General features: G+C 40.5%; 1 protein-coding gene across 2 annotated transcripts in view; it reads left to right on the top strand.

Moving 5' to 3' along the window:
* sorcs2.L (sortilin-related VPS10 domain containing receptor 2 L homeolog) overlaps positions 1 to 23003 on the top strand; it is a 575441-nt gene that overhangs the window by 314721 nt on the left and 237717 nt on the right. For both annotated transcript variants that reach the window (XM_041587770.1, XM_018228485.2), the window contains exon 3: positions 1051 to 1150. In XM_041587770.1, coding sequence (XP_041443704.1) covers positions 1051 to 1150 — 100 coding nt within the window. The remainder of the gene's footprint in view (positions 1 to 1050; positions 1151 to 23003) is intronic.

Raw genomic sequence — 23003 nt, 5'->3', positions numbered from 1 at the left:
TATTCCTGTGTCTTGAATAACCTACCTCTGTGTGCCTACTCATGACTGTTAGTTGACATGGACAACATGTTGTTTCCTCTTTGTGAGAACCCCCATCACTATAAATAAATCAATGCCATCAACAAGACAAGAGGTCTCCTATCATAAAAAATAAGAACCATCATAGATTTACTTCTCTAGAAGTTGCTGAGGTCCACGCTGACCTAAACCATTACACTTCCTGGTTCCATGTTCCATCTGGCAATTTAACTCAGTGAAATTACATTTGACCTTTACTTCAGCTATTTGAAAGAGTTCTTAGACTTTCCTACATGCCATACGATATGGTGAGATGTGTTTAAATTGTATCTAGTAATTGTGTTAAACCATTGTTCCACAGTTATTTAATAGATACCCTCTGTCAATAAATGTTGTAGCCCTCCATTAGTCCTTACTGGCAAATCGTGTCGTTAAGACCAATTAAAAATCAGCATAGCTCTAATTTGAAACCAAGGAAAACTTGCTTTACACTATAGTGATGCTTTAGGTCATGTCTCAGCCCTTCATTAAGCGTCAAACTGTCATACATTACTGCCAACTGTATTCTCCGGAGAGCAATTTAGCAATATTGATGGGATTTCATTCTGTAGTTTGATTGAGAGTAATTAAAAATTTGGCAATTCTGATTGATTTGGATAGAATTAAGGTGGGAATTAGTCACTTGGCGATGAATGAGAACATCAACTACAACAAGAAATTGCACATCAGAGACCACCATGCAAGATAATTGTTTAGATCAAATGAGGCCCTCAAATCAGCTTGTAATTCATTCAACATTTTGTTTTGGAAAAAACTTTCCAGTGCAATTTTGGGAGACTTTCAGTTTTAAGAGGAATAAGAATTTTGCTCAGACTCAATCTTTGGTGCCTTTTATCATTAAGTACATTTTGTTTGAATGTTATTAAATTCCAAATTAAATCAAGTGATCATTAGTTACAAAAACATACAGTACATACTGGGGAAGTAAATTTTTTCACAATTTTATTCCGTTTATTTATTTTTTTCTTCCAGATCGTCTGATTATGGAACTACATACACAAAATTAAACCTACAGCCCGGGATCACTACAGTGATAGACAACTTCTACATCTGTCCAACGAACAAGAAAAAGGTAGGACAGACCTGTGCTTTTCTCTTGCTGAGAGTCATTTGTATCGAGATATAAATGTATGTGATAATATACCTTATAAGCATTGGTTCCTGAAAATAAGGAGTGTGTTTGGGCAGTGTTCTCTGAACTGGGCTTTTTGAAAGTTGCTTATGAAGATAATCAAATATGGGCCTTCACTGCAAATCAAACTTAGAAGAGGGCTGAGTGACTGTAGTATCAGGTATTGCTATTGTTTTTCAAGTAAAACATCAACAATCTACAGGAATTTATAATATCATTGGTGCAAAACTGAAATGTTAAAGGAGACATATAGCATAACCAAACCTCCCTTCAATCATATGGGCAATAATTTATAATTAGGCTGGGTGTGTCCCTGCAAGAAGCATAGTAGGAGGGGGACAGCCAATCACAGCCCTGCAGTCACTCAAGTAAAGACAGGCTTGTTATGTTTTGGTAGCCGAGGATGAGTAGAGTATAACAGTGCTTTATTAGCAGGTTCATGCAGCCATTACACTTCAACTCTAATACTTTAAAACTGTCTAGAAAGTATTATGTACACAGTATAATGCTTGTGCACAGTGACACCTACAGGCCCTTTGTATAAACACCACAAGGCTTCATTTCCCTATTGGGTCAGCCTAGCTCCTGATTGGTTCTAATCCTACAGTGCAGTGTGCTTAGTGCCGCCAGCTCCCACTGCACAGCCTGGGAAAGGAGGCAGCAAGAGGTAGAACAGAGGGATGGGACTAGTAGGCTTTATGCAGAATTTTTTTGATAAATCAACCAGAAAACTACTTTTTTAAGTACATTCCTTCTATATTTATAAGAGTGTAGTGCTTTGGCACAATCTTGTTTTTTACACAATATGTCTCCTTGAAGGCAACCCTTTTCACATGCTGCAATATAAACATTTTACAACACACTGCAGTGAGCTAAATGACATTTAACAAACAATGCAGCAAAATGCAACGTGATTGTGTAAAAAATGCAACTGTGGAAAAATAACACTATCCAAATCAATCATTAAAAATTAGATTTCTGCATTTCACGACTTGGATAACAATATTACAGGAATTGAAAAGAAAGTTATTAAATTATCCCTATATTAAATCTTCCCTAAAATCATCTTTTATTTTTTTTTTTTTTTAACAAGAAGCTGTCATAGTTTTCTAATAATAGCTCAATCATATCTTGGTTTCCTGACAGAAAATGTCACACTTTGAGGATATATTTAGACAAAATGAGTCACGTTGGCTAAGAAATGTGAAATAATGGGAAGTTTTGAATAGAATGGCGTACGGTTTGTTCAGACTGGGTGCTATTGTGGCAGCGTACATTGTTCTTTAAAGCCGCACATAATTCTCAAGACATTCTGAATTAATTTCATAAACAGTTTGACTTTTTATAAAATCCACATGAAAAGGAGTGTTCCCATATTTTATCAGGTGCTGTCATCTCACGTAGGGCACGGTTGTCCAGAGGAACAAAAAGAAAGATTGCTTGAACGACAAGGCGACAATAAGTGCAAACGCTGTTATTTCAGTTACTGTTGGCAGGATGGAGGTGTATCCAATTAAAATGAAAGGTGGTGATTGGCATGGAAATCCACATCAAACCATGCCAAGTACTGACTCATTCATTCATTGCTCCTGTTCAACACCAAGCCTGAAATCTAAAGGGAGAATGTACAAAAGAAAGAAATATTTTGCCTTTGTTAATATTGTTGCTGCAGACCCCAGAGAGTGATATTTTTGTGCTTCCATAAAGCGTGGACAAGTCTTAGATAGTCTCTTCAGTATTTATTTGGGGGTGGATGAAATGAAATGGAGCCATATTCTAAAAAGTGCAGTTGGGGGGTGTAAAACCTTTCCCCATCCCTTATTTTAGGGCGAATTAAGACTAGATCAGTAGTTTGCACTTTTTCTAATAGTCCATATAAACCATTCAGTTAACCATTCCATGGTTAGGCATATACACACAGCACAAACATTGGTCAGCAATTGAGCAATGAGAACAGTGCAGAATATAAATAGGCAATCCCAGCGTTCAGGCCTTATCATAAATGGAACCTAAGGGCACCTGTCTAGCCCCTGAGTATGTACACTTGTTTCCCTAATTATGGGCAATAGTTCACCCATGATCCTAGTCCCACTAATACTCCTTGGTGGAGCTTTGGGCTGCTTGGATAAATAGCTCTAATCAGTTTATTACTCCTAGAGTGACCTATTGAAGAGCATGGCCTACCACATCCTTGACCTATCTAGGTTCCGCCAGACCCTGCCTGCTCAGGTAAGGACTCAGATTGTATACTTTAATATGTTGCCTCCTAGATGTCAAACTAGAGAACTATAAAGGTTATACTTTGACCCAGGAAAAGGGCTTACTTCCCTTCTATGGCTAGGACCCTTCTAAACTTATAGCTTAGGGGCAACTAACTTACCAGTCCTCAAAAATATAAATATAGTTATTTATTATTTCATTGCTGTACATACTCACGGAGAATTCCAGATGTTATTCTTTTAGTTCATGAAAGTTTGCTGAGGGTTTGTATGTTGTCATTAATTTCCATTTACAAATTTTTTTATTGCGGTGATTAATTTTGCTTTAATATTGGAGAGTGGTATTCCTGTCCTTGCTCAAAGTTCTGCTAATAATGAGAAATCTAGGTAAATTCAATAGTTTTGAATACGTTTTTGTGTTTCATGAGATGAAGATGAAAACAGTTCCAAAGGACTTTGAAATTTGTTAGTAGACACATAGTCATGTGCAATGTGTATGTACAACAAAAGGTTTGGAAAGGGGCTCAGAGGGTATAAGGGGGTTTGGTAACAAAGAAAAGTGATGTGCAACATTATGCCCCGTGTCTGAACGAAAGCAGTGAATGGTTTCATAATTTGTGATACAATCCTAAAATCAACTTAAAAATGTCAACAAGATAGTAATGAATTTTCAAAATTATTATTTTAAAGAAATTGTATTTAACAAGCAGAGGAATCAGTGCAAAACAAAGCCTGTATTATTCTCTTGAACTCCATCTCAGAGAAAAGAAAAGGCTAATTTATACAAAATTTATTTGCAGTGAATTTATTGCAGTGGCTGTCCAACTATTTCATTGGCTTGGCTAGAAGTTTTGGATGCATATAATTGCAACCCTATAAATTATAAGCAATATAAGGAGAGGTATAGATTTCTCAGGCAGGACAGGAATGATACAGTAGGTGCTTCCAATTGGGCAAAAGACATGTTTTTGTTAAAGGCTTCTGCAAGATTTAGCCATTGTTCTGAAAGAGAAAATACATGGAAAATAATTACACTTCCAAACAGAGGTCAGTGAATCTGTCATATATCTAATACCCTGAATTGATATCATGACGTGTCTGTACTCTGCTTGATAAGGTGCATATAGTTATGAAAGTCTGCTGCTGCACACCTCAATGGTTCTTCAATTAGCATTATTTTTTAGCATTTGTAGATTTTTGGCATACTTTCTAGACAGGGAATTTCCTGCTATAATAGTTATGGCTATCTGTGGTTATGATGGGGCCCACTGGGAGCCTCATATTGAATAGCGCCTTTGTGAAAGGGTACAAAGTCATTAAAGTACAGTATTCACTTGATCCAATGCACATGCTTTACTTATGAGGCTGGTATGAACAAAGGTAAATGTTACTGTATTAAAGGCCAGTTGGTGCCCCAATTAAGTTGTACATCTTAAAGACTGCTTTAGGACCCTGATCAAATCAGACTTTCCAGGATTCCATTAGAGACACATATCTTTTTAATCAAAACCAGCAGTATTTTTGGTGTAGATTCAAAACAATGTGGTATCCAGGTGCACTGGCCCCAGCTTGTGGAAGGTAAACCATATATTTTCTTGAAGACAATGGACTGGCACAATCTAGACCACCGCTATCAACTGGTGCAGTTAAAAAACAAAAATATTCCAGACTTATAAGCTTTATGCCTTTTATGATTAAGAGGGCACTCGTCTGCACAATGTTTTCCATTAGATACAGAATATACCATAAGCTTATTTGACATATGGCCCTTCTGTTTTTGAAATACTGTCAGCTCCCCTGATATGCACAGATTATGCAAACTGGATGTCGAGTATGATATGTATGACTGGTTTCTCCTGCTTATTTCCCAATGAAAATACAAAATTAACACCCAATACACCCATTTTGTATTTTCATTGGTAAAATAATTTGGGTAGTGTGGGCTAAGGAGAGTCATGAAGGTTGGGTTGTGATAGAATAAGGTAGACCTTTTGGTGCCAATGGACGTGCATCTGGAGATCTACTTTGCAAATTGGCCTCTAAGCAGCAAATTAGGATTCTACAAATATACAGTATTGGTTAAGTAAAGCAGAGATGTCAACCATCTAAAATTGAAGGCTTCTATAATACCCCAGCCATGGCTCCAGCCTGTTATTTGAATTCAGGAGACTCCTTAAAAATCCAGGAAGAGAAGCATTGTGTACTGTATATTGCTGCTACAGAACCAGTGTTTATTATGAGTCATTATATAGGATTTAGGCATCATTTTCAGCATCTTTGTAACCTACAATGCATAACAATCCCTTGCTCTCTCAAGCATAAAAAAAGAACAAGTAATTTATACCTTGATTTTAAGATGTGTGTGTTTGTTATTATGGCTATCATCGCTTTGTAGCAGGACTGTAGTTTGATGTGAGGGGTAACCCACATGTGATATTACAGCACTCTAAATAGAAAGCGAACCACAATGGATAACACTCATGTCCCTGTGATTATAAGACATCGGGGGTGAATAATTGACAGCCACTATATTGCTTTCCCCATGAGTAAGGCGAGGTTCCTTTTGTAGAAGCCATTAACATGTATTTTCCCTTAACTTGCTAGCGTGTGAGGTGCTGACAGCTTGTATTTCTCAGAGAAGCACAAAACGGCACATTGGAAAAGCCATTATCTTACTGCTAGTGCTCGCCTGTCAGTTCCGACTAACCCCTGACAATAGCTATGCTATACAGCTAGATAAGCTTGCCATACCAAGTTGACACTACACCTATCCATTAGGATGGGAAAGAAAAGATTGTGCCGTGGCACTCGCACACATTCCCCTAAACACAACAATCCCTTTTCCAATAATGAAAAGGTTTAAGGCAACGTGTTTTTCTGGCTGTAGATGAGAGCTATTAGGAAGGTGTAAAGAGGAAGAAGATTGCTAGTTGCCAATGAAATATTATGCGGTAGACTGAGAACGTACAAATACTGGAAAGTAGGAAACATATTCTGCTGTCATTTTTCCATCTTTGTTAAGAACCATTATTATCTTTTGGTGGACAAGCGCAGATAAACACAATATTTTCCAGAGGTGCTAATTCATGGTAGACGCCAATTACACTGAAGTTTCTTTGTCGTTAGTAGGGCCTGCTTTGACAAAAACATTCTTTGAAACCATACTTAACATGAGAACCAGCCTACTTCATGGATCTGTGCTTGCAAATAATATTAGAAATATAAAGAATTATGATTTATTTATATTAAATCAATTGTTGAGCAGCACCTTCCTAAACTGTGGTGAGGTGAGGTCCCTCTGTTTTTAAATAGTTGTGCTCATACCTCCCTCCCCCAAGTTCCTGGACCTGTACAGTGGATATTCCTTGTCAACTGATTCACCAACAAGAGCTGTCAACAGGTTTTATTAACCTGGTGTTTTTAGGCATTGCCACGTCTTTGCTTTGAGGACTAAATCTGTCTAGATCAGTTGTTGCCAAACTTTGGGTCTAACCCCTAGACCAGTGATCCCCAACCAGAAGCTCGTGAGTAACATGTTGCTCTCAAACCCCTTGGATGTTGCTATCAGTGGCCTTAAAGCAGGAACTTATTTTTGAATTCCAGGCTTGGAGGCAAGGTTTGGTTGTATAAAAACTAGGTGCACTGCCAAACAGAGCCTCAATGTAGGTTGACAATCCACATAGGGGCTACCAAATGGCCAATCACAGCACATACTGTATTTTGCATCCCAAGAACATTTTTCATGCTAGTGTTGCCCCCAACTCCTTTTACTTCTGAATGTTGCTCATGAGCTCAAAAGGCTGGGGATCCCTGCCCTAGAGGCATTGGAGAAGTGGTAGGGGTGGCTCAACCTGAAGGTTAAAAGTCCACCTTGAAGGTCAGTTGGTTCGAGATTTGGGATAATTATGTATTTGTTAGAGTTATATAACAAATCTCTTCCTTATAAATCCTTGACTATATGTGTAATCACATTAAAAAAAACTTATACTACTTATGAGAATATAGGGGGGTCAATTACCATTGAACTGAGATGGAAGTATAGAACACTAAAGAGGGGAGAAAGAGTGCACCCCTTCATTCAAAAAGCACTTACAGTAGAACCCCCATTTTTACATCCCCTGATTTTAAGTTTTCCCTCATTCTACATTGTTGTTTTGTGGTTCACCTATATATTATGCATAATACATTTCCCTCAATTATTTTTTTTTTTTGAGTCCCCTGAAAAATGTAAAATGGGGGTTCAACTGTATTCCCATTACGCCCATAGCAAGCATAACAAATCCCTGTTCTCCTAATACACATTCTGCATGCATAATCTCTACCACGGCATGCTGGGAACTTGTGCAGAAACCAGCATTAGCTCTATTTTAATAAATGACCCCAGTAAATATGACCATGTAAGCGATGTTCTCTGATCACAGGCTTTGGTAGATTAATATTATGCTTTGCAGCATTTTCTTTACGAATAACTGGGCAAATAAAATAAGTCATTTTAAGACAGCTTTAGTTTTAATTTGTACCGAGTATTTTTGCCCTTCATTTAATAGGCAATGTTAGCTTGCACATAAAACAAGTGTTTTATTTATGACTTGTTTTCACTGGAGGAGAAGGATTCATTTGCTGTAGTATATTGAATCCTATGTATGAAACGAATTTTGCATTCCGCACTTTTTTTTCCTAGCGGCCTGATTCACGAGGTGAAATAACTTTTAATCAACTTTTATTATTTTTATAGGGTGGTTTTGTGTAAGTATTTTAATTTTTTATATACACATTTATGGGTAGTATAATTATATTTTCGTTCAGGGCTTAGGCCGAGATGTGCAATGTGTGTTTCACTTAACAACCTTGAAGTGTGACCTTGTGTACTTGCTTTATGGCTAAGCACATAAATGGGAAATGATAGACGCAAAGATCCGATCGTACAAATCCCTGATTCGTATGATTTTCGGACCGTGTGTGGAGAGTCCCGTCATTTTTCGTCCAATGGAGATCAGTTGTTTGGTCAATCGGACAGGTTAAAAGATTTCTGTCGCTGCCGATATTTCTGCGTGTATTGCCGATCTGACGATTTTCAGTGGGAGACTGTCACTGGCTTTTGTCGGACATAACTTTCATACGATTGCTGTCAGGGGCAGAACATTGGCTGATCTGTTCTTTTTCTTCTTTATTTGATCTGAATGGTTAGTGGCAGGTCGGGAGATGGGGAAGTCTTTAGATCTTTGCATCTATGGCCAGCTTTAGGCTATAGTAAATTAGAGCTCATGAGATTTATCATATACTCGCTCCCGTTGAGACTCTACATTAACATGTGAACCATTGCAATGATGTGCAGGCAGGGTATTGTTGAACTACTAGTATATAGCAGTACATAATAAATAGGTGCCAGTGGCTCTTAACTTAACCATAGAACTGTTTTATTAAACAAAGTCCTCATAGGAGTTATCAGAATGATGCAGTAACATAGACATTCATAGATAGGCATATACTCACAGCTTACACAGAGGCACTCCCAGATTTCAGGCCTTATCCAAAGTGGAACCCAAAGGGCACCTCTTACTCCCACTCGTGTAACTCATAGAAGGTCACAGGCTCCTAAAAGCAATTAACTGATGATAACTATTAATTGCAAGAAACAGTAATCAATAATGAGATGTCACTTCTTCTCTCTAGTTCATGGCATCCGAAATATGAGGTCTCCTCTTACTGGTGCCCCTAATAGCCATATCCCGGAGATTAAGAGCATAGTTCTGGGAAACAATCCGGTGCCACATTGAGGAGTATTGTACCTGCTTAACACATTTTTATCAGGTGATGAATTTCTCCAACAAGAAAGGTGGATTTAATAAGACATCCACCTTTTCCGGGTATAGTTAAGCTCTCCCATGGTCAACCCCTGACCATTTTATACTCTACTACAGTGGTCCAGTCCACCCCATAGAGCAGTGATCCCCAACCAATGGCTTGCTAGTAACATGATCTGTTCTTATCAGATGGCCAGATGGCTGGCAGTATGAAAGCCCGAGGAATTGTAGCCCCAGTATGTATCTCTGGGGGTGCCAGACTCACTACGAGCGACACTAGCACATTGCACTTTAATGCTTTTATCTGTTTTATTCTTTGCTCTTGCCTTTGGCCCTGCACTAAGGCTGTAGCAGTAATGCTGGAGCCTTAGAATGGCACTTTTAGCAATTATCTTTAGCACTTTTTTATTTGTTTTTTTATGAGTGTCTATACATGGATCCTGTTCACTGGGAACTTGGTGTGCAACAGACCCTTGGCACAGTTGCTTGAGAGAAGCTGTGGCGGACCCCTTGGAGAAATTGACTCTCCCTAGCTATGAGGTGAAGGAGAGTCTGAAGACCCTTGCTGCTCAGTACCTTTTGGCCCGGGGGGTTGGGGATTCAAGGAGCTCACCCTAAACTTTGGGTGAAGGTTAGTGATGGGCGAATTTGTCCCATTTTGCTTTGCCATGAAATTCACAAAATTCCCAGGAAATTCACAAAACAGGCAGAAAATTCGGGGAACGAAAAATTTGACGGCGGCGCTGGCAAAAATGCCAACGCTGGCGACATTTGTCACACATTAAAGTCAATGGCCGTCTGTAAATTGACACTGGCGAATTTTCTCTGCAATTTTGCAAATGGCCGGAGGCCGAACGCGCAAATTTGCCACAAATTCGCGTGTGCCGAATAAATTCGCCCATTACTAGCCTTTTAGCCTAGAGCTTCTGGGTTTTTTTTAGAGCCCATGCTTTTTAAGGTAGGACTCTTGGAATGTACCCTGCACCTTGTATTTTGCACTGTGCACTTTGGGGTGATAGAAATCACAACCTCAGGCTTTCAATATAAGAAAAAATGTTGCTCACCAACCTCTTGGATGTTGCTCTCAGTGGTCTCAAAGTAGGTGATTATTTTTGAATTTTTGGTTTGAAGGCAAGTTTTGATTGCATTGAAATTAGATCTACTGCCAAACAGAGGCTCCTATAGGCTGCCAGTCCACATAGGGACTACCAACAGCCAATCATAGCCCATATTTGACATCCTCAGGGACTTCAATTTCATGCTTATAGTTGCATTACATTTGAATGTGACTCACAGGTAAAAAAAGTTGGAGGTCACTCTATGGAGACTTCTGCAATAGAGTGACCTGATAGGAAAACATTTCTGTATCAGCTATTCATTAATAGTTCAAAGCTTCCATGGTGGAAACAATGAGTGCTCAACTCCAAATATCTTTCTAAATTACCAACTAGTTTGGGTTTCAAGGGTATCTAAAATGTATTATTCTTAAATCTCACTTCAAATGGACTTCAGGTTGAACCTGCCTGCCCCAAGCCCCTAAGGGTCAGAAAATCGGTGCCAGGGGGACAATGGCATGGGTGAATTTCCTGATTACTATGGTTTTGACAGTACTCAAGTAAGCACACATGGAGGGCAAGGGGGCAGCAAAGGTTGAGTATGTAACAGAGGCTCTAAACTGGCATAAATTACAAGGTTGTGGCCTATACATTCCCCATCTTAAATGCAAAATGGTCCATCTGTGGCTGTATACCAAAATGCTCAGTGCAATGCCTTCTGTACTCTGCTATAGTAAGTTGGCTTTTATATTTGGCATGGAAAAAAAATCATATCCAAAGCACATCACAGAGAGGAGTTCATCCTTAATTAACAATTTATATCACTCTGCTTGTTACAAGGATTGACTGGATCATGGGCCATTTCATTTAGAGAGCGGCTTGTAGGAGCTTTGTTGATTTTTAATTTTCCTTCATTGATTTTCAGCATCCAGAGAGCACTTGTTCTGTAATGGCTCTCCGTGCTGGTGTTTGCTTGCAGGATGAACTGAAGGATAAATGGTATTTAGAACAGTGTCTCTCCCAGGGCCCGTCCTTACATCCTGAGGCTGTTGGCAGCGATACTGCAATGTGGGAAAAGTTCTACAAAAGTCTATATGGTTTTCCCCTACTCTCAGACTCTAAAAACAGATTTGTATTTCCTTTCTAAAGCTACTGCCAAAGAACAGAGGGAAGTATGAGAATCAAAGAAAAATCACCATTGTCATTAGAAAAGATCCCTTGTGAAGTCATTAATTAAAGGAAAGCTGATAGCTGAAATTGTAATTATAGAAATAGTTAAAACAGAGTTGGACCTGGAGTATAAATATATTTCTTTCAGCATGTATCACAGGGAATGGGGAATATGTGATTTTTTATTAAGGAAATGAAAGTCTATGGTAATATGTATTCAGTAATAGATATAAATGTAAAGGGCAATACGGCTCATTTACGAATGCAGTTGCAAGTAATGATGAGCGAATCTTTCCCGTTTCTTTTCCCCGTAAAAAATGTATGCAAGCAACTATTTTAACAGGTGCACATTTTTTCTCCAAACACATTAAAGTTGATGGGTGTCTAAAAAAATGTTTACGCGTGACAATTTTTACGCGCACACTTTTTTTGTCGCAGCAGATTTTTCTGCTGTGAATGTTTGCAGCAGTTTTGCGAAAAAATTTGCAGGTGGCGAAGTGTGGAAATTTGCTTGGAATCCATGCCTGGTGAATAAATTCGCCCATCACTAGTTGCAAATGCTTAAGTGAATGCAATCTTTGCACGTATTAACGCTTTTCATTAAAGATACTTGCGTCCAAATACATTTCTTGTGCTTTCATGCGACAGAGGCCATTGTGACCTGCTTGCTTTGTTTGTTGAAACACATGCAAGTGCCCCTATTGATGCAGGGGACCCTGAAGCTACCACCACCCTGAATGTGGGGGTTAATACCAGGGTTCCTATGGCAGGTTGCATCAATAGGTGCAGGGTCGGACTGGATAGGTGGGACACCGGGAATAACCCGGTGAGCCCCTGGCTCTTGTGGGCCGCGCTAGCCCAGATCCGCACCCTGCACGTCTGTAGATTTTCCTGCCGTGCATGCAATTGCGCACATGCCCATGCGCTGGGGTGCTCCACCAATGAGGCGAGTTTCAACTCGCCTCAGGCGGCAGCACCTGGTACCTTAAAGAGCCGGATTTCCGTTTTTTAAACTGGAAATTCGGTTTTACTAGTGACTAGTGACAAGAGACTGTATTTGCTCTGTCTGCACTAGTGTTCCTGCCTTCCTTTCCCGATAGTTAAGCCGGCGAAGAGGGGGGGGCTGTATAACACTCCTTCTTCAGAATTTGCATTGCATACACGCGGGCGGCGCGTACGCGTGAGATGGGCCCACAGAGGGGGACCCAGGGTGCAAAATAATCACAAAGGAAACATCATAGAATTATTGATAGCGACCACTGGCGAAACTATAGAGGAGACCCCACAATCATGGGGGGCCCAGGGGAAATGGGGGTCCAGACGGCAGGGTCTGTTTCCTCTCTAGTTACAAAATTAAAGAAGAAATTAATGATATCCCCCTCTCCAGCTTTTTTACACCTGGGCAGGGAGCAGAGGACACTGGTGGTTGGAGGGCTGGGTAAGTGGCCACACAACAGGCAGATGCCAGTTTGTTATGCCACTGATAGCAACGCTAGCCCAGAACATGCACTCCCATGAGGCTCCAATTATACTGGAATTGTGGGGGGCAAACACTGCATTTTGGGTAAAGAACATGGTGAGTTGCATGTGTAATTGCACTTTGCACATTGTTCTTGTGATTCTAAATTACCCCTAATGTTTCTGGCCAGAAACAGACATTTTTTAATGAGACTTTGACACCTCATAAGGTTTTATAGCCAAATGTTAATCTTTGAGCAGTTGGGTCAGTAGCAGATTATTATTTCTGGTCTATGGCCATAACTGATCAGGTAGGAGAGGGGTAACCCACTAACCCTCAGCTCCAATACCAGGTTTGTTACACGTATCCGAGGTGGGTGAAGATAAAAAAAAAATAACTGGATCTTCAGCTGCCAAACTGGGCATGGGCATTTGTGAGCATTTGTGCATTCATTTGTTTAAAAAAAAAACCCTGTTTGGTGTCTGGTGTGTTTAAAATGACCCTTGACAGACCTTGACAATGTCTTGAATAATGGGCCCATAGTCAAAAGAAGATGTTCAGAGACTTCAATCTCGCCCTCCACTCTGCTTCTGTCTATGACTGAGTTATTGAGAATTATGACAATTATGTGATGATGTTGACAGTAGAAACATGCTACACATGCCAGTGGTAGTTCAGAATATAGAGGGCCACAATATTAAAGAAATTGATGTGCAAAGCCTATAATTACACCTTTATTAATCAGAAAAAAAGTATAAAAAAATAATGAATGAAGGGAGAAAAATACTCACAGTTCACTACCAGTCCATTGGTGCAAAAATCCAAAACAGCAAGAAGCTGTGAGTTTCTCCAAAAGTAAAGACCAAAGTTAAGATAAAAAATTCAAATAATTTATAAATAGTCTATGAGTAAGTGCCCCAGTAGGCACGAAACGCATTAGGCGGTCATCTGTATGTCCCAATAAATGATTTGAATTTTTTATCTTAACTTTGGTCTTTACTTTTGGAGAAAACTCCCAACTTCTTGCTGTTATAGAGGGGCCACAGCCTGCCCATGGCTAGTTTATCCCTTGGCAGTGTCCAGACTTCATCTTTAGTCATCCTCAGTCTTTTATTTATGTTCTGCCAAAAGCTTTCTCATTACACCAACAGGTACGGTATTTTATTTCTCCTTTTGTGAAATTAGGACTAAAGATACATTTAAAAAACAGCAGAGTAATCCGTGACAGCTTCCATCTGTGGAAAGGTCATTGTTATTATCACAAGCGCTGAATGTTTCAGCTAAGGTCATGTCTTCACCTGCCGAGGCTGCTAAATTATTTATTTCCTCACATTTTGGCAATCTTACCCTTTACGTAAACAAGTCGGATTTCGGAATTAAAAATGGCACACGGCGCTATTCCTTTGTCGGGAAAAGCTGGGGGTGTCAATGTGAATTTAATTGCATGTGGCACTCCGATGATATGTTCCACAGAGTAACTGCCAAGGCCATTTATTCATCCAGTTTGTCGCCTCCTGACCTTCATCGCTTCTCAGGCAGTCGACTGACTTGGTGACAATCAGCCTTATACACTCGTTCCCCCTTGTTTAGCCTAATTCAAGAATCTGCAGAAACTTATACAGCTCTATATTTGGATTACAATATTTAATATAATCATTAATATGTAAGAGCTCCTTTACTGATCACAAAAACGTATTTGTACCCACAAAGCAATCCCCCCCCAGAATTCCAGCGTAATATTAGGTGCCACAGGTTGACTGCAGTACAATGTAATTTCTCCTACAGCACACCTGTAGTTCACCAATCCTGCAACTGGTGGTGCGTTTCTTCCGTTGACCCGGCCGGGTCCCTTAGCAACGAATGTGTATAGAAAACGGTTTCGCACACACACTGGTTAATGCAGTCGGGGAGTATCCCCTTTTATTCAGCCACCAAACATTCAACGTTTCAGGGGGGAACACCCACCCTTCATCAGGATTGAAACGTTGAATGTTTGGTGTCTGAATAAAAGGGGATACTCCCCGACTGCATTAACCATTGTGTGTGCGTATCCGTTTTCTATACACACAGGTTGACTGCAGTTTACCAATGCAGATAAAAAGTAGTAGCCACATTGGTAATTCACGTGCATGTTGTATTCCGGCATGGGTACAAATTGCACAAGTGTGCGATTCATAAGGTGCGTGTGTGACTCGTGAGTGCAATGTGCTAATAGAGACCTTCTAGTAACATCTCCTTAAAGGGGACCTATCCTACATAAAAAGCTGTATGATAAAAGCCCTTTTCAAATTAAACATGAAATCCAAATTCTTTTTTTTTTATTAAAGCATTCATAGCTGTTGTAAAACCACAACAAACTCTAATACAAAACTTCGGAAGTTAAAAGCAGCCAAGGTCCCATAGAAGATAACAGGAGCCGTGCTGATCCTATTGGATCTTTTCGGACCAAGGTCTTTTAGATTATTTTTTTTTGCTAGTAATTATCTGAAAAACTTGAATTTTTAGAGATTTTAGAGGTTTTCATGAAACACAGAAAAAAAATCGCCAGCGCTTGGTCTAACCCATAATCTGGAGTTGACCAGCTGCTATAAACGATAAAGAGCCAATATTTGTACACAAAGAGAAACGTACATATTTAGGCCAAAGTGTGGTACTAACACCTCATTTTTTGTAGTAATTATTTTAAAAGGCAAAGCGTGCGCTGGCAATTTCTCTCTTTCTCTTTAGAGGTTTTTATACTTATATTCGGATCAGGGGTTTTTTCCATTCGTACTTTTTATTTTTGGATCTTTTAATAAATTACCGTATATACTCGAGTATAAGCCGTCTCGAGTATAAGCCGAGTTACCTAATTTTACCTCCCAAAACTGGGAAAGCTTATTGACTCGAGTATAAGCCTAGGGTGAGAAAAGCAGCAGCTTCTGGTAAGTTTCAATCAAAAAATTGAGGGTTTCTGCTCCCATTGGAAGTGGCGGCGTCTCATTTTTGGATGCCGGCGACCATTCTTGGACGCTGGCGAATATTCTTGGAGACTATTCTTGTATGCCGGTGACTATTCTTGGATGCCAGCGACTATTCTTAGACGCCGGCGACCATTTTTGCGATTGACCCGAGTATATGCTGAGGTAGAGTTTTTCAGCATATTTTGGGGGCTGAAAAACTTGGCTTATACTCGAGTATATACGGTACATGGAATTCGTTGTTAAGTTTAGTCGGGGTTTCAAAAATCTCTAAAACCACTTAGATGAGAATATTAATAAATGGGTCTCCCCATTTTTCCCAACAGCCAGCAACATGAATATTCATCATTTTGCAGTTACGACGGCCATTGTAGTTCATTTGCATCAATGAATGTACTTATTTATCGGAGTAGTGTGAAGTGCTTTGTTACTATCAGTTTAAAGGAGCATGTACCCAGTGTCGGACTGGCCCACTGGGATACCAGGAAAATTCTCGGTGGGCCCAGGTGTCAGTGGGCCCTCATGCTGCTAAACTTTTGGCCTGTTTCATGGTCATTCCCTATTTCTATGAGAACAAAGAGGCCAAATAGGTGGAATAATAGATTATAGTATGTAAAGAAAAGAGACTAAGTGAATAGAGGTTGAGTGAGGAGAGGAAGAAAATAAAATTGAGAGTGGGCCCCTGATCTAAAAACTTTTGGTAAGCCCCTGGTCTAAGGTTTTTTGGTGGGCCCCTGGTGCCCCAGTCCGAAACTGCACGTACCTTCCTGAATGGTATCGATGTGTCAGTTTTAAACTATTTAAAGGGCATGTAAAGGCAAAAAAATAAAATCCCATTTTTACTTTCTTGAAAAAGAAACCTATCTCCAATATACTTTAATTAAAAGATGTGTACCATTTTTATAAGAAACCTGACTGTATGCAGTGAAATTCTCCCTTTATTTACTGCTGTGGATAGGAATTGTCAGATGGTCCCTAACTGCTGAGCAGGGAAACAATCATACTTATGAACAGCAGGGGGAGCCCCCACCTTACTTCCCAGCCATGCAGAACTCAAGCAGCTTTGTTTATGACGATCCCTAAGCAGCCCAGACCACACTGAGCATGTGCACAGTCTTAGTCTTGCAAAGATGTTTAACAAAGTTACAAGATGGTGACCCCCTGTAGCCAACTTTGAAAACATAAATTATTTGTTTGATTGGGCTTGTGGTGCAGTAAGTTCATGTTTATATTTAGTATACAAAATACAGCATTTCTAGCCTTATTCTATTTTAGACTTTACATGCTCTTTAAGTCTTATGGTGTAAGAGAGTCGCCACTAGTGATTTGCGGGTCGGGTAAAACCAGACCCGCAACCGACCTGGATCTGCCCTCCAAAAACCCGAGCCCGCCCGCATCCGACTTCTGAGTTCCTTTTATAGACTCGCCCGACTGATGATGTCACAAAAGGGGCAGAGCGAGCAGGCGCGTGGCTATAAAGCCAGAAGTCGGCATTAGAAGCTGGCAGTAGATCAGGAGAAGAGCTCAACCCGCCACGCGCGAAGAGGAGTGTGAGGTCGGCCGTCCCGCACATCACTAGTCGCCCCCCCCCATTATTGCTCATTATAGGAACACGTGCTCAACCCAGATGCTGTGCTCTGTCAGTGCAAAACAATGGCTGGCTGCTGCATTTTTTGTACTTTTCACAGTATGTGGGACATTGTGTATTAGTGCCTGGAGCAAGTATAGATGTGCACGTATAGCTGCAAGTACATTGGTGAATAGTGTCTTAATGATGCAATTTTGTACTTTGCACTAAGACTCACGCTTGTAAATTAGCCCCGGTATGGTTTTATGTAAACATTTCTGCCTTATTTAAAAAAAAATTTTTTGGGTACAATAGAGTTAAACGAAAACAAAAATATTACTGGTATCTTTTGTAAGGTGTCCCTCATGAACATCAGGTGTGTGTTGCCTTTATTCATTCACTTACTGTATATCCCTTGATACATGGGAACAAAATGAAGTGGGCGGAATGTCTAGGTGAGAACATATGGAGAAACATATGGAGTGGGGAATAATGGAATGAGGTAATTCATGCCTGTTTTAGAACACCAGTGAGACAATGCAGGAGATCCCAAAGAACTACCAACAGAATCAGGCTTCTCTTAATTATTTCATTTTTGCTGTATTTACATCTCCTATTCATCACTGCATGTCATTGAGGCTCATGGGAGCAGAGAGTTCATTCAGTCAGCTGTCGCCCCACTGTGTGCCTATGGCCGAGGCTTCCTAGTGGTGTCTCATCACAGGACCTGGATTTCTCATTTGCCTCACTGATGTCAGACAGATTTGGCTGCCTGATGTCTCGCGTCTCCCCAGGGAACAGCCACTGTATATAATGTCAATAGTAGTTAGTGGAATGTTTCACTCACATATATCATTTCCTTCACCTGCAGTCAAGAGATTTCTGTAAAGCCTAAAGCAGCTGGAGCTCTGCCTCTAACCTTGGTTCCTTCTGACAAATAAGTTCAGGCTCAGTAGAACTACCCAGAGCCGACATACAGTATTATGGCTAAGTTACCAACAGGTTAAAGGTGTAAAATACATATAGTTTGCACAAAGTGCCATCATTGTACTCCAGTCCTTAAGAGGAATATAAATGAGCTGGAGAGAGTGCAGAGACTAAGTGCAACTAAACTGGTTAGAGGGACGGAAGACTTAAATTATGAGGGTAGACTGTCAAGGTTGGGGTTGTTTTCTCTGGAAAAAAGGCGCTTGCGAGCGGACATGATTACACTTTACAAGTACATTAGAGGACATTATAGACAAATAGCAGGGGACCTTTTTACCCATAAAGTGGATCACCGTACCAGAGGCCACCCCTTTAGACTAGAAGAAAAGAACTTTCATTTGAAGCAACGTAGGGGGTTCTTCACAGTCAGGACAGTGAGGTTGTGGAATGCACTGCCGGGTGATGTTGTGATTAGTGATGGGCAAATTTATTCGCCAGACGTGAATTTGTTTGCCATTCCACCTTTTTGATGTCGGTGAATTGTCACAGGTCTCAGAATTGCCGTTTCCCAAATTTTTCACCAGTTTTGCGAATTTCGCGGGATTCATGGCAAAGCGAAACGGGACAAATTTGCCCATCACTAGTTGTGATGACTGATTCTGTTAATGCCTTTAAGAGGGGCTTGGAGGATTTCTTGGACAGCTACCAGTACAAAAGCACATAGAGGCTCTGCACACGGTGGAACTAAACACGCATGGGCCTGGGGCTATATTTGCAACCCTTTGCCTCTCCACAACACAATGGGGCAAATTCACTAACCGACGAAGCACCTAACGCTAGCGTGAATAGGCCAGCGTATCGCATTTTCGTTAATTCGCCGATTCACTAACGGACGCTGGCGTAAATTCACTAGTGTTGCTTCGCACCCTTACGCCTGGCAAATTTGCGCAACGGACTTAACTACGCAAATTCACTGACACGCACATTTTTCTGAGCGCTACCTTTTACGCCAGACTTCCTTCGCCACCTCAGACCAGGCGAAGTGCAATAGAGTAGATAGGGATTGCTTCAAAAAAAGTTAAAAAAATTCCCAAAAAAGGCTGGTGTTTTTTCATTTTTTATGGGTGATAGGTAGGGATGTAGCGAACCGCCGAGTATGTGTTCGCGAACGCCGTTCGCGAACACCGGCAAAAAATGCGAACAGTTCGCGAACTGTTCGCGAACTTCGAACATCCGAAAATCGTTCGATTCGAACGATCGAAGGATTTTAATCGTTCGATTTTAGCGATCGAATGGTCGAACGATTTTGACGTGAACGTCGCGCCACGTTCGCGAACTTGCGGCGGACGCGAACAGTCGAAGTTCGCGCGAACTAGTTCGCCGGCGAACAGTTCGCTACATCCCTAGTGATAGGCTGAAAAAGATTGAATTTTTTTTTGGGGCTACCCTCCTTCCCCCCTACATTTCCTAACTCATGGCAACTTAACTATACAGTGGGCACATGTGTAGGGCAAAATAAAAATTGTATTTGCTGTTTTGAAGGTTTCCCAGGCTTGTGTAGTTCTGCTACATATACCTCCATTGTAACTTGAATTTGGCGCCGTATGCAAATTAACCATCGCTAGTGTAACTTTGCTTTGCTTGGTGAATTAACGCTAGCGCAACTTCGCAACCTTATGCTTCCCCTGAGCGCAACTTTGGATTATAGTGAATTTGCGTAGCGCTGGCCAAAATACGCCTGGCGAAGTGCGGCAAAGCGGACGCTGGCGCAACAACGAATCTTAGTGAATGTCCCACAATATCTCCTTGCTGATATAGCACTTTGTCATCGCAAGTCCTCATGGAGTCTGGTGAAGTAGCACCACCCTCTGCCGTTCATAAACCACTGGGCTCTGCACAGTTATCAGGTGTAAGGACTATGTCAATTTGATGTTAATGGGTTTCATTTTCCACCCATTACTGCTCATAGTGCTTGCAGGCAGTATTAATATATGATTCCTATTGTGGTTGTGGGTTTTAAATAGATGCATGGGATTTATAAAATACAAGTATGAGATCTAGTGATGGGCGAATTTGTCCAGTTTCACTTCGCCGAAAAATTTGCAAATTTCCCACTAAATTCACGAAATGGTGAAAAATTAGCGAAACACAAATTTTGACGCTCATGTAAATTTTGTTGCCGGCGTTAAAGTCAATGGGCATCCGAAAAATGTTGACACATTTTTTTTGACACCGTTGAATTTACACTGCCGTTTTACGCTTTTATTTGGCGGTGGCGAAACGCGAATTTACTGCGAATTTGTGCCTGGTGTATTTATTCACCCATCACTAATGAGATCCATTATCTGGAAACCCGTAATCCAGAAAGCTCCAAATTACGGGAAGGCCATCTTCCATAAATGTCATTTAAATCAATTAAATTGAAATGTGTAAAAATATTTCCTTTTTCTCTGTAATAATAAAAAATACCTTGTGCTTGATCCCAAAAACGATATAATGAATCCTTATTGGAGGAAAAACAATTGTATTAGGTTTATTTAATATTTAAATTATTTTTAAGTAGGCTTATGGAGATCCAAATTTCTAAAAGATCCCCTTTCTGTAAAACCCCAGGTCCCAAGCATTCTGCATAACAGGTCCCATACCTGTATTGTTCTTTTATGTTCTAGTATCAGAATATTGTCTCACTGTCCTTGGAAATCATTTAAAAAGATGTTTTTTTCTTCGACTGGCATCATTGGCCTTGACTTCAAATACAGTAGATCCCTGATTTTACAATTTTTAACTAAAAAATTGAAATGTGTAAAAATATTTCCTTTTTCTCTGTAATAATAAAAAATACCTTGTACTTGATCCCAACTAAGAGATAATGAATCCTTATTGGAGGAAAAACAATTGTATTAGGCTTATTTAATATTTTAATCATTTTTAAGTAGACTTAAGGTACGGAGATCCAAATTACTGAAAGATCCCCTATCTGGAAAACCCCAGGTCCCAAGATTCTGTATAACAGGTTTCATACCTGTATTGTTTTTTCATGTTCTAGTATTAGAATATTGTCTCACTGTCCTTGAAAATCATTTAAAAGGGTGTTTTTTTTTTCTTCTTTAACTGCCATGATTGGCTTTGACTTCAAATACAGGCGATCCTTGATTTTACAATTCCCAGGAAATGGGACCCAATGACTGTTAGGGGAAGCAGGGACTTGACGGGGCCTAGGAGTAGCGCCAAGGCCCGCCCCCTTTTTTCGTTGCAGGGCTCTGATTGGCTGGAAAGGTTCCCAGGTTGCGGAAGGGTCAATGCAGTAATTGTACTCACCATTCGGCGCCGGGACGTGGAGGCAGCAGGACGCAGCATCCCACCCGCCCTCCCTGTATACGGGTTGGTTTAGTCGCAGTTGGCGGAGGGTACCTTTACAAGGACCACCAGGGGAAGTTAAAGGGGGTATTTCATAGGGAGTGGAAGTAGCCTGGTAGGCCTGGGTCCCCATGGGAAGGTTGACAGCCCAGTTTAGGGCTTGGGAGAAATGGAACAGAAACCTATCTTGGCAGTTTCGGAACAGCCACCCCATCCCCATTCCTCTTTCCCCCGGATGGGGGAATAATATTATAAAGAATGTTAAAAGTTTGTTATACAAATGGTGTGTAAAATGTTAAAATGTTATACAGGTTAATTATTATTATTCTGTTTAATAAACAACTGCGGCCATCTCTTTCCAAACCAGTGGTGTACATGTGTGTTATTGGGGAAGGAGGTATGTGGTTGGGGGGCAAAACGGAGTGGTGCAGAATCGACATTGCACCCGTCATGGTATCAAAACGTAAAATCAAAGGGGGAAAACTGTTCCTGTATGGGGCAGCGAAAAAACTGTTATTTCAGGGGAAAATTATGCAAAACTGGGGTTCTACTGTACCTACCGTCATTGTTATACTTGCAGAGTTTAAACTTGCAATATCTAATATTATATTATGATATTATTCTGCATTTCAGCAGGTTGCCCTTTTACCAATCTTTATTTTTTTCAGCCCCAGCGACAGTTTAATGAGGAGCTATAAGTTACATATTTGTCCAATTAATTCTTTAACTGCTTGCGGCCAGGAGAAACCTTACACAACATATGGAAGTTTGGCCTTCTGGGGATGGAATCTTACAGACACAAGCGACTGCAGGACATCCCCCCAATCCACATACACACACCACTGTTCTCTATTAGCGGAAGTCACTAATTGCTCAGTGTTCCCAGTGACAGAGAAAGAATGTTTTCAGGGCTCGCTGGCCTCGCTCTCTCTCTCCCTCGCTCTGTTCTGAGACAGACAAGAATCAGTGTCTTGTTTGAGAAAAAGCATCAGGAATCCAATAAGGGGAGAGCATGAATGCCCCCCTGTTGTAAACAAGGTGACCCAAGATGGGCTGCTATTGTGCCGCTGTGTATTTAGATATTTGTCACATAGCTGAACTGTCAATTATCCATTTTTCCTCTTTTCATGCCCATGTGTTAATTTGCAAACAAGCCGGGTAAGCCTGCTGGAGACCAAGTCTTCGGGGAAAAGGAAAAGATGTGGGAAATCTTGTCCAACCTTAAGTGAACTGAATTTAAATAAGTCCTCCTAGTAAAACTCTTTTATTGCCTCC

The sequence above is a fragment of the Xenopus laevis genome, chromosome 1L (assembly GCF_017654675.1).
Source record: "Xenopus laevis strain J_2021 chromosome 1L, Xenopus_laevis_v10.1, whole genome shotgun sequence".
Taxonomy (NCBI): domain Eukaryota; kingdom Metazoa; phylum Chordata; class Amphibia; order Anura; family Pipidae; genus Xenopus; species Xenopus laevis.
Note: the sequence above shows the minus strand (reverse complement) of the source record. Positions and strands in the feature narration are given on the sequence as shown.